The sequence below is a fragment of the Hippocampus bargibanti genome, linkage group LG07, assembly GCF_051943395.1.
Source record: "Hippocampus bargibanti isolate YZ-2025 linkage group LG07, ASM5194339v1, whole genome shotgun sequence".
Lineage (NCBI taxonomy): Eukaryota > Metazoa > Chordata > Actinopteri > Syngnathiformes > Syngnathidae > Hippocampus > Hippocampus bargibanti.
In genome coordinates, this window is record NC_142740.1 from 19452768 (window position 1) to 19464221 (window position 11454).

The 11454-nt window shown below is 38.1% G+C and overlaps 2 protein-coding genes across 7 annotated transcripts in view; one reads left to right on the plus strand and one right to left on the minus strand.

Moving 5' to 3' along the window:
- Window positions 1-87: 87 nt before the first annotated feature.
- On the plus strand, window positions 88-9065 carry guk1b (guanylate kinase 1b). Of its 6 annotated transcripts, none has more exons than XM_089000576.1 (9): window positions 88-241; window positions 2714-2828; window positions 3493-3534; window positions 3814-3933; window positions 6037-6133; window positions 6944-7082; window positions 8217-8301; window positions 8388-8473; window positions 8565-9065. In XM_089000576.1, exons 2-9 carry the CDS (start codon window positions 2717-2719, stop codon window positions 8595-8597), a joined length of 714 nt encoding a protein of 237 aa, XP_088856702.1. In that variant the 5' UTR covers window positions 88-241; window positions 2714-2716; the 3' UTR covers window positions 8598-9065. The 6 variants fall into 6 exon arrangements, 5 of the variants coding, with proteins under 5 accessions (XP_088856702.1, XP_088856699.1, XP_088856704.1 ...); XR_016115524.1 differs by lacking the exon at window positions 8565-9065 and adding an exon at window positions 6207-6258 and having other exon boundaries at window positions 131-241; window positions 2686-2828; window positions 8388-8474; XM_089000573.1 differs by having other exon boundaries at window positions 134-241; window positions 2686-2828.
- Window positions 9066-9195: 130 nt separating this feature from the next.
- Window positions 9196-11454, minus strand: part of obscna (obscurin, cytoskeletal calmodulin and titin-interacting RhoGEF a) — a 38311-nt gene continuing 36052 nt past the window's right edge. Inside the window, exons 79-83 of the mRNA XM_089001066.1 lie at window positions 11080-11303; window positions 10981-10995; window positions 10714-10810; window positions 10483-10632; window positions 9196-10256 (exon numbers count right to left, since the gene is read on the minus strand). Coding sequence (XP_088857192.1) covers window positions 10073-10256; window positions 10483-10632; window positions 10714-10810; window positions 10981-10995; window positions 11080-11303 — 670 coding nt within the window. The 3' untranslated portion in view covers window positions 9196-10072. The remainder of the gene's footprint in view (window positions 10257-10482; window positions 10633-10713; window positions 10811-10980; window positions 10996-11079; window positions 11304-11454) is intronic.

The following is an 11454-nucleotide window of genomic DNA, read 5'->3' on the forward strand; positions in this document are numbered from 1 at the left end:
CCATATGTATATGTCAACTGTAAAAAAAAATCAGACCACCTGTGGACCCTTCCAGGTGTGGATGGGCTGCATATAAACAAACCGGGCCAGCATGCAGTCATGTGATTGGTCCGCTGATATTTACCTTGGGGAGGTGGCATGCAGTAATTGATGTTGACAGTGAGCTGATCAGCGAATCCCTCGTTGAACATCACGCCCGACTGAGCGGTCCACTCTACATCTCTTCGAAGGGTGCGGAAAGGTAAGCAGAAGCCTTCAAATGAATTTATTTGGGGAAAATACCCCCCCCCCCCAAAAAAAAAAAAAAAAAAAATCAATGAAAAATAGTATTTGTACTGTATTTAAATTAGAACATCTGCCTTTAAAACCATCTATTCATAATATATAGCATATTTAATTTGGGGTGAAATAGCGGGGGTCTTCAATTTGTTGAGTGTGAACAATGAAATAAAGAAGGAATCAAATGAGGTGTGAACAAATTGTATTAATTCAGTAAAAAAAAATATGCACGGCTGCTTTATGTAACTTCATAGTTGACATTTATATATTAGATTATCCATACAAAATCTTATGTAACAATAAAACCAAATGAACATGATCAGAACCCGGGAAGAAAATGACATATTACATGAAAAAAAAATGCCTTCCTTGTTTCATGAGTAAAAAAAAATGCAGTAAATATAAATATTTTAAAAATTGAAACCCACTCATTGAGAAATTGTAAATGTATTTAACTGTTAACAAATACACAGCAAGATTATGTATGCATCAATAAAATCTGAGACACGTATCATTGTAAATAGGTAAGCTATAGCACTACTAAAAAAATATAATTGGCTAAAAATGGAAACATTTAACAATAAAGTCAACTTTTTACGAATTAGTCAAAGAAAGAAATGTCAAGTGCTGAAAAAAACGGATCAACATGAAAAGAGCTGTCCAAATAAGAATGTCCAAATAAGAATGTCCTGCATCATGCTATACCTGCGTAATTGTGCATTGTAAATTTACTCTCTTGACGCCGCAGCTAAAAACAGATCACCTGTCCTTGCACCTTTGCCCAGATCCAATTAATCCTGTTGACTTACTCGCCGTGACTTCATTAATGAGCGCTCTTAACAATAACCCGTAGGCCTCGGCCTGTTGCACTGCACGCCAATTAGGTGTACAATTTGTTATTTGAATTGAACAAAGAGCCAGGAACACAAGATTCATTAAAACTGTGAAGATGAAAAAAAGAGATTTACTGTACAAACTGAGTGTGTGCGTGTGCGTGTGCGTGTGCGTGTGTGTGTGTGTGTGTGTGTGTGTGTGTGTGTGTGTGTGTGTGTGTGTGTCTGTGTGTGTGTGTGTGTGTGCGTGCGTGTCAAGAATGTGAGTGGAGGTGACATGGATAAGAGAAGCAACGGGATCAAGGGATTAGCACAAATGACAACAAGACTTCCGGTTGAGTAACATTTCTATGGCAACAGGAGGACAATGAAGCACCGCCCAATCGCTATTCATTAATTAACTGTGACTCACATTTGACTCAAATCATCTGAAATGTATTGTTTATGTGTATTTATCATGTCTTTATTATTCTATGAATGTCAGTGACATGCTGTATAATGACGGTAGGCTATTCCCACAAATGTTTTTTTGTCACTTTTCTAGTTTATGGGGCTCATGGTATGTGCCATTTTTATTAAAGGTGCTGTGCTATTATAAATAATCTCAACTATTTAAGTAACATTATTGTTGACGTTATATAAATGCATGTTTGTTATGTCTGCGTGTATGTAATGTATGGACAGTAAATATAGTGTGTGTGCATGTGTTTGCGTGTGTGCGTGTGTTTGTATGTGTGTGTTTACAAGTATGTAATTAAATTGACACCATAGTTATCTAGTTATATATAGTTATAGTCTATAATCATAATTTATATATATTTAAAGTTTAAATTCTTAATATAGACAATTATAAACATTACATTAAACAATTATAAAAAGGTTAATTTTTGTAAGTTCAAAAGGTTGTATTATTTAAAAACAAGAACAAGAACAAGAACAACAACAATAATAATAATAATAATAATAATAATAATAATAATAATCACAACAACAATAACCATAACAACAACACCAGCAATCATAATACTACTCCTCCTCCTCCTACTACTACTACTATTACTACTACTACTACTACTACTACTACTACTACTAATAATAATAATAATAATAATAATAATGCGCCCCCCAACCTACAGAGTCTGCCATGTTTGGACAGTAGGGATATACAGTAAAGTGTCGTTATATCGATACTATTTCTATGCACGCACGGAGAAAATTACATGCAAACAGGGTCGGATATATCGATAGTCCCGGTTATATCAATATTTTTTCGGACTCTCTTGAATATCGATATAACGAGACTTTACTGTATATATAGGGCCAAAACTACCAGTAAGACTTTAGTTCGCTGAAGAAGCATCTTGGATAAGAAGCGAAACGTCCGACACCTTTAAAGAAGGACAGATGACGACTGAAGAAACCTTTTCATCGAAGGACCACTCCTGTATGACTGAGAGCTTACACAGAAGAAATAATAATAATAATAATAATAATAATAATAATAATAATAATAATAATAATAATAATAATAATAATAATAATAATAATTGTCTGATATCATCACCATCTCCAGATTGATCACTCATGATCTCGTGTGTCAGACCATGTCAGGACCGAGGCCTGTGGTGCTCAGTGGACCATCCGGAGCAGGCAAGAGCACGCTGATGAAGAGGCTCATGAAGGACCATGAAGGCGTGTTTGGATTTAGCGTATCACGTAAGTGGAACAACTGCTTCCGGTCTGCGACAGACCAAGAAAGGAAATATATCACTAGATCGTCTCTGACTATCTGATGGGCTTGTTAAATTCAGATTCCAATCCCAAAAAAACATTTGTGAGTTACTCTAACATTTTATTGGCATTTCATTCAAATGTTTGGCATGGCTCGTCCAGCCACTTTTGGGCTAAAGGCAGAAAACAATCACATGCTGTTTACATGGTAGTGAATGATTTATTTATGTGTTTGTTTGCTTTAATTTATTTATACATTTCTTTATTATTTATTCTATTTATGTATTCATTTTGTTATTTATTTACTTGTTTGTTTGTTTTTATTTATTTACCTGGTACTTATTTATTAATTGGTGAATTATTTATTTATTTATTTCTGTATTTATTTATTATTTTTTAATTAACTAATTTTTTTAATGTATTTATTTTTTGTTTGTTTGTTTGTTTTAATCATGAGAAATTTGGCACATACCAGCCATGCCTATCTATATATATATATATATATATATATATATATATATATATATATATATATATATATATATATATATATATATATATATATATATATATATATATATATATATATGTGTGTGGCAAAGTTGGGGGTGACATACATAACATTGACCCTATACTGTTCTCGGCACAGATACAACGAGGAACCCTCGTTCCGGAGAGGAAAACGGCAAAGGTACTGCCATACTGGGGATCAAACATGTAGCGTGGTGAATGTTTTAGCGCGGGCGCTTGCGTAACCCTGAACAGATAGATTTTTACCAGATTCTGAAATATTTTAATAAACTATTGCACCCCCTCGTATGACATTTCCCAGCCTCCCCTGGGGCTCCTGCATTACTTCTTACTCCCAAGTGAACTGCAAAAGTAGTTTTGTCCATTATCTACCGTCTCCCTTCCAATAGGCCGGGATGAAGCTGCGTATGTGTGTGTGCTTGTTGTGCTTTTTCCGTAGGCCTGAACACGCTCCCAATGCTTCTGGGGGCTACTTTACTGCCCGTAGCAGACGTCATTTCCTCAGAAGACTTAGACACGTCATTTTCTTGCCCAAATGAATCAGAAAGCCCACATGAAGGTGATCGCCGGTGTGATTCCACATGTGTAAGGCAGAGGGACGGGGGTTACTTTCATCACCCTGGAACACTCTCTTTGAAAATATAGGGAGTGCTGTTTGCATTTAAAAAAGAGAAGAATTTTTTGGGAATCACATGACGACATAAGTCCACTTTGGAGTAAAAAGCTTTTGAAAATAGCCCCCGTGATGCCTGCGTAGTGAACCCAGTTGTCCTTTCCTGTTTTGTGGGGGATTGTCCACAGTAGAATGTCAACAACCTGCAACCAATCATTAGCATCTTTTTATCCAATGTTCACCCTGGAAATGATTACAGGCAATTAAATATTTTTTTCTACTTTTTTTGGGGGGGGAGGTTTATTAATTAATGTGGGGTGTCCTAAATATGTGCATGAAGACAGTCAATATCAAAGGTGGCATATTGTGCACCCTTTCTCCCCCAACAAATTTAAACCCCTGCAAGGTCTACAACAGATTTTTGTCAAAATACCTCAGCCGTCAACATTTTATCCATCCTTTTTCTTTTCTTGCTTAAGTCAGTCGATATATGTCTGTGTAAGCTCTCAGTCGTACAGGAGTGGTCCAATTTGTCCAATTGGTCCAATCCTTCCTGTGCACAAAACCTCGGCACTGGTTCAGATATGTGGACGACACTTTCTTCATAATTAAAAAAGAAATTCAATCCTTCACAGATCACCTCAACTCTGTAGACATCAATATTTACTCTTGAGGACATTAAAGAGAACCAACTAGCCATTTTGGATTGTATAGTAATTATAAAAGAGGACTGAGCGCTAAAAACAGAAGTCTTTATGAAGGCCACGCACACTGACCAATACTTACTTCTTAAATCTAACCACCCGCTACAACATGAATGAAACAAAAATTCCTGAAGATACAAAAAGGAGAGGAGTAGCAGTACCATACATTGGTTTCTGAAAAACTACAAAGGGTCATCTGGCAACACAAAATTCCGACTTATTTCAAACCGATAAACACTTTAAGGCAAAAAGTAGTGCATCCAAAAGATAAGCTGCCAAATTTTACTTATTGTTTTATTGTTGTGTGCTTTGTTTCTAATGTTTTTATTGTAAAGTGTCCTTTGTTGTTTTGAAAGGTGCTTGAAATTAAATGTATTATTAAATGAAAAACAAAGTAATGTAGTTTATTCAATACATTGTAAAAATTGACATTGTAACGATCAATACATAGGGAAGACTAAACCAATTCTAAAAAAAGACTATCAACATTGCAGGGATAATACTAGTGGGCCTCAATCGGCAGTACATATGAACCTAAAAGCTAGCAACCACTCATTTGACGACAGTGAGGTGAGAATCTTAGCGAAAGAAAATACATAGATGGTTTGAAAGGGGACTAAAAGAAGCAATTTTTATAAAACAGCAAAACCCTTCACTAAATCGTCATGGTGGTGTGAGGTTTAATTTGGATCGTGCTTCCAACAGACTTCTTAGATCGTTACCATATCGGCTTAGTCATGCTGATGACGTGATACCAGAATGGGTCAATCATGTCAGTCGTAAACCACAATCAGTCAGGACAATCGAAGTAATCAGTGTAGCCTCAGGGAATAGTCCTCTGCTCCCCCCAAACTTAGAGGAGGGCCTTATCAAAGCAGAGGACTGGCACCGCCACCTCTGGACAGGAGCGATATATATATATATATCTGACGTGACGGCTGAAGAAACCTTCTCACCGATTAAGTCAATATCATGTTGGAATTTAGATGAATAGATTTAACATGAATCATTTGTAATTTTACTTGTAGACCATATGTTTTGAAATGGTGTCAATTTTTTTGGTACACCCTCAATTTATCATGGTGCATTCTTTCATTGTTTGATGAATCCCATGATTTAAGCTCCTCATACCAACTGGATGTTTTTCCATACCCAATAAAATTACTTTTGTCTCTTTTTTTTCTCTCATGCTAATGATTGAGTATTTCATGTATTTCAAAAGAAAACACACGTGGTGTCCAAGTGACCTTATAGAATTCAATCACTCGTGTGCAGCCAGCCGATTGTATGGAACAGGTTCTGTGTTATTATCACGCCAGTCACAATATGTGATCCTTTCATACAGATTACCACTTCACCAGCCGAGAGGCCATGCAGGAGGCCATTCAACGTGGTGACTTTATTGAGAACGCCGAGTTCTCTGGCAACCTTTATGGAACAAGGTAAACATCCTGAAAGAAGCCACAGACTCTGTAGTTTGTGTCAACTAGATCATGGAAAGTCCAATTATTTCAGCTTCACCGTCAATGGATACGGTAGCCGACAACATCAAACAAATAGGCCACAGGTGAGGACTAGCTTCATTCTTTTTCTTACGTACTTCAGAGCCAAAGAAATCAATTAATCATGATCTCATCCGCATCATCACCATTACCTCAATCAAAGTATAGTCAAAAGTGACCAGAAAAACAAATACACTATTCTGACAAAATGTTCATCTATACTGCGACCAAATCTTTGTAACTTTGTTACTTTGGCCCACTGGTACTGTGCGTTCTCTCTGTTCAGACATCCCATGAATAGGTCACCCATTTCCACTCTTTACCTCACCAGACAAGGGGTTAGTTGCCTTGTATAAGAGCACACTCTAAAATTGGTCCGCTTGGTTCAAGAGGATCAAGAGGATCAAGAGGATATTTGCCGTCTTGGGACAGAAGGAGCTTTAACCCCTGATACTACAACATGAGTGTTTGTGTGTGTGCGTGCGTGTGCGTGTGTGTGCGTGTGCGTGTGCGTGTGTGTGTGTGTGTGTGTGTGTGTGTGTGTGTGTGTGTGTGTCACATTCAATTCACCTTCTTATTGTGAAGTGGGCGTAAAAAGTGTGAGCGGCCCAGCTGGGCAAAGCTGGGCTTGTTTGCTTCATGTGGGAAGTCAACGGCCGTGTGTGTGTGTGTCTGTGTGCGTGTGTGTGTGTGTGTGTGTGTGTGTGTGTGTGTGTGTGTGTGTGTGTGTGTGTGTGTGTGTTTTCATAGCAAAGCTGCCATCAAAGACGTGCAGGCCAAGAACCTGATCTGTATCCTGGATGTGGACATCCAAGGTGTGAGGAGGATCAAAGAGACGGATCTGAACCCCATCTACATCTCTATCCAGCCTCCATCGATGGAGATTCTGGTAAAGGACTGATCCATTTCATCTTTAGTGCTGATAGAAGGCCGTAGCATTCGGGAGACCCAGATATTAAAGTCCAGTCGCTTTTTCAACAACAGTGGCACCTAGCAAAAAATGACATCATTTATGACCAACATTTAAATGCAATATAGTAGGCCGAGGTGTTATCAACATGTGACAGAGATTTTTTCTTACCTAAAATGAGCTTTTAATATTATTCTAATTCACTGCAACATGTTGCAGTTCGATCCTTTGCACTCAATATAACAAATTGAAATAATTATGCAATATAAATATATTACACATCAAAGTAAAAATATAAACAACAAAACAAATAAATATATACACAGATAAATATAGAAATACATACATAAACACACAAATAAATATATACTTAAATAAACGAACGAACGAACGAACGAACGAAGAGAAAAAGTACCAGTTTTTCAAGATGAAATGCAGATGTGTTCAACTCTAGTTAATTATAACTGAATTGTTTTTCTATCAGTGTAAATGGGGACCCAAATGCTCTTCCAAATAAGATGCATGACAAAATGCCCTGTTATGCATGGAAAAAATAAATGACAGCCCGCAAAGAGTGAAAATATGACCAAAATTGATACCCATTGGAATGATTAGGGGTAAATAATAATACAATTTGGGGGAAAGTAATGAGGAAAAAAAAAATAAAAACATTTCTTATTGCCCAAAAATTCTCCCTGCGCAAAAACAGAGTTGCTATGCCATGGAGCTTATACCCCAGATACGTATCAACTGTTCTCATGAAAGAACTCTATTATTGGACTGAAATACTTCATTGTAATGTCATGCAGTGAAAAATATCATATATATATATATATATACTTTTTTCAAATAATTGGAATATGGGAGAAATCAGAAAACTCAGAGAAAAGCCACCCAAGCAGGCAAAGAATGGAAGTGGCAATTGTAAATATTGTTACATCCATTCTGTATGTTGTCCAAAAAAACGGCAACATTATTGTATTTGTTGTATTGGATGTCGTTAGATTGTGTAGGTGTATACATGTATACCCTTTCACTCTGTGAAACATTTGGTGGATGGTAATCTGGTAACATGATAAGGAGGGAAATAAATAACAAAACATATTTCCTTAGGAAAAACGTCTGAGGGACCGACAAACCGAGTCTGAAGACAGTTTACAGAAACGTCTGGAGGCAGCTCGCATCGATATGGAGCTCAGTAAGTTTCGACGGATTTAAAAACATATTCCTTTAAGTAAAAAAAAACAAATATATCAACAAATCAATTAAATTCTCTCTCCCCAGGTAAGGAGCCGGGAGTGTTTGATGTTGTCATCATCAACGACGACTTAGAACGTGCTTATGAGGAGCTGAAGGAGATCCTTAATGATGTGAGTGAGCCAAGGCTCATCTATTCGGAAATATTCTTACTTTCAAATATTTCCTCTTTGTTTCTAAATCTCTCTCGCTCCCTCTGCACAGGAAATCCAAAAGGTTGAGGAGAGCAAATCCTAAAAGGGACAACCTCACCTGCACCTCAGTGTCTGTGAACACAGCAAATAATAAAACTCATGCTGGGGAAATGTTGTATTTTATCTTCTGTGATTCATGGCGAAATGTGTACTTGAGCACCAGTTACACTCGGAACAAAAGGATTATGAGAGTAACAGATGGAAATTGATGTTAGACTTGATTAACTCTTTCAGGGATGGCGGTTACTACTGTGGACAATTTACCATGTTATCAGGTTACAGGGTGGATGAAAGAACATTACATGGTTCTCATTTCACTTCCGTTTTTTCTTTGGATGGATGGTCATGAAAGCGAAGCAAAACCTTTCATGGCTCTTTGGCTTTGAGCAATAGCAAATATTCTTCTTCACGCCACAAGGGTGTTTCTAAATTAAAAAGCACTTATGAGTATGATTAAATAGTGTCCTACCAAAGAGGAAAGCTACTGTTAAATCAAAAATGTTATTTTCTACGGGAATACAATTCTATTGCACAGATCACTTAACCAAGTGTATGTCACTACAACAACTTCAAATACCAGCATGGATATTTGTGATTGTTTCCTAGTCAAGTTAAATAAATACGACGATGGCAGTTACTGGTCATTTCAATGCCATTTATTTCACCCGTCATCCGGAAACTCATCCAAGCAGATGGTTGACACAATAAATTGTATTAGAAATCCAACCGGAAAAACAAACGTCAGCAACAAAAACAAACAATGTCATTTACACACAAAAAAGGGCTGAATAATACCATATTTGAATTAACTCATTAACTACCATTCACAAATGTATTTGGGAATTGAAAATGAGATGTAGAGCGCCATTCCAGTGTTCGTATGTTTTTTTTTCCTTGCTTGTGTGCAGATAACGCCCTGGCCAGACCTCTTGCAATGGTTTTTCCCTTCCACAAAGGGCAGCATTTCTCTTTTTTCATATTAGCACTTTGTTCCAGCTTCAGCTGTTTTTCAAGCGCTTTATAAGCCAATATGTATGTATTGCATTGTATTTTGTACAGCCGCCCTCATTTCAAGCTCATCTAACTCCAGACCCATATAATTTCAGAAATAAGTCTTTTTTCCTGATGAAAGAGAGTGTACGGTTTCTTACGCTGCATTGAATGTTTATGTAGTTCTAAAACTCAATATTCCATGGGTCCTGGAATTCGAGTGACATTGACAGAAACTCTGGCACTGAAATGGACATATTTTTGCACATCGTCTGGCAGTGAATGAGTTAAAATGTGACCTCAGGAGAGAAACATGATCAAGTCCGAACTCACTCACCGAATATTACCTTTCAGATCCTTGAATTAAAACTGTTTTAAACAATAACTTTAATCATGATGCATTGTAGAATTAAGTTCAGACACCGCTTTTTAAGACGCATCGCAGTTCCCTCTGAGGACAGCTGTTTGACACACAACTTTGTTCATGCTTGTACTGTACCCTTCCATTGTCTTTTTTTCTCCGTCGACTCACGACTGGAAGAAGGGACCCTGAAGCTTGGTGCGCACTTGGTCTCGCTTCTCCTCCTTCTGCGTGAGGTATGCTTTGAGTTTATCGGTGGAGAAACAAACCTTGGAGTGGCGTGATCGGTGGGGGGCGCGATGAGCACGCAGCCAATGATTCTGGAGACACTCTGCCGCTGTGGGTCTCCCCCTTAAAAGGCATTTCACCCAAAATGTAATTGTGTTGATACTCATACATCTTTTGAACATTATTTTCCTCATTCATCATCCCACTTATTGTATGTTTAAGAGTTTGTGTCTGTCACATTGGTGGCCAAAGGCTCAATATTGGACTTCTGGACTTCGTATGTAATAGGTTCACAGGTTTGAGGACACAAATACCCACATTACAATTACAATCAGTGTTAGATGCTCACCAGGATTTGTTATTCAGGCTGCTCTTCATCAAGTTTAAGGCTCCTTCCGATAAACCAGGGTAACAGCGTCCAAACTGGATCTTCCCTTTCTTGATGTTTCTGTCTTGTTCCCAGCTCTCTTCAGCATGAAATGGGCTATCGGCACTCAACCTGGAAGACAGTAATGACAAACACTTTGGAGGAAGAAGAAATATTCATGACAGTCGTCAGAGTGTTGATTTGCGTGCTTACATCATAAACAAGAGAACTCCAATTGCCCAAACATCGGTCTCGGGTCCAACACCTTGGCCCTCCAGGATTTCCGGCGCTTTAGGAAGGACAATATAATCTGGCAAAATAGACAGCAACATGATTTTGTTTCTACAATATTGTACATTTAGTGGGACCAGCAACTTCACTTGGTGGAAAAAAAAATGTTTGTTGCACTTATGGATGTTAGGATCAACTGGAGTTATTCCCTTTCATCCTTCCATCCATCCTTTAGTAAAGAAAGTGTACCATTGCTGCAGCGCTCTGTTGAAGGCCACGAAGGGTCAAAGGTTTAGTGTATTAAAAATTTACTACAACACCAAGTCCAGCCAATGTTTTTACATTCACCTTTGCTCTCCGACAGACCCTGCAGATGCTCTGTGTGGAGGGGCTGACCAGGCGTGAAAGACAGAGCTGAGCCAAAATCCACAATCTTCAGGTGGTTGCCGTCGTCCACTAGCATGTTGTCAGACTTGAGGTCCAAGTGGATCACTCGCCGGCCATGAAGGTAGTCGACCGCACTCAGGATCTGACCCAGCAGCTCGGCCACACTGGCCTCTGAGTACACATCTCTGCAAAACAACCAGAGAAGTTAAACACACATGAACCGGTGTCAAAGTCAAGGCCCGGGGCCAAATCTGGTCTGCCACATCATTTTATTCGGCCTGCTAAAGCAAATCAAGCATGTCAAGTGCTATGATGCTTGCTAAAATTGGGAACAGT

What these genes read in the sequence shown, in the direction of transcription:
- guk1b (XM_089000576.1), top strand. Translation starts at nt 2,717, where the DNA reads ATGTCAGGACCGAGGCCTGTGGTGCTCAGTGGACCATCCGGAGCAGGC. An exon ending in GGCAACCTTTATGGAACAAG is followed by an intron (nt 6,134 to 6,943) that starts GTAAACATCCTG and finishes GTGTTTTCATAG; the next exon opens with CAAAGCTGCCATCAAAGACG. An exon ending in TGAAGGAGATCCTTAATGAT is followed by an intron (nt 8,474 to 8,564) that starts GTGAGTGAGCCA and finishes CCCTCTGCACAG; the next exon opens with GAAATCCAAAAGGTTGAGGA.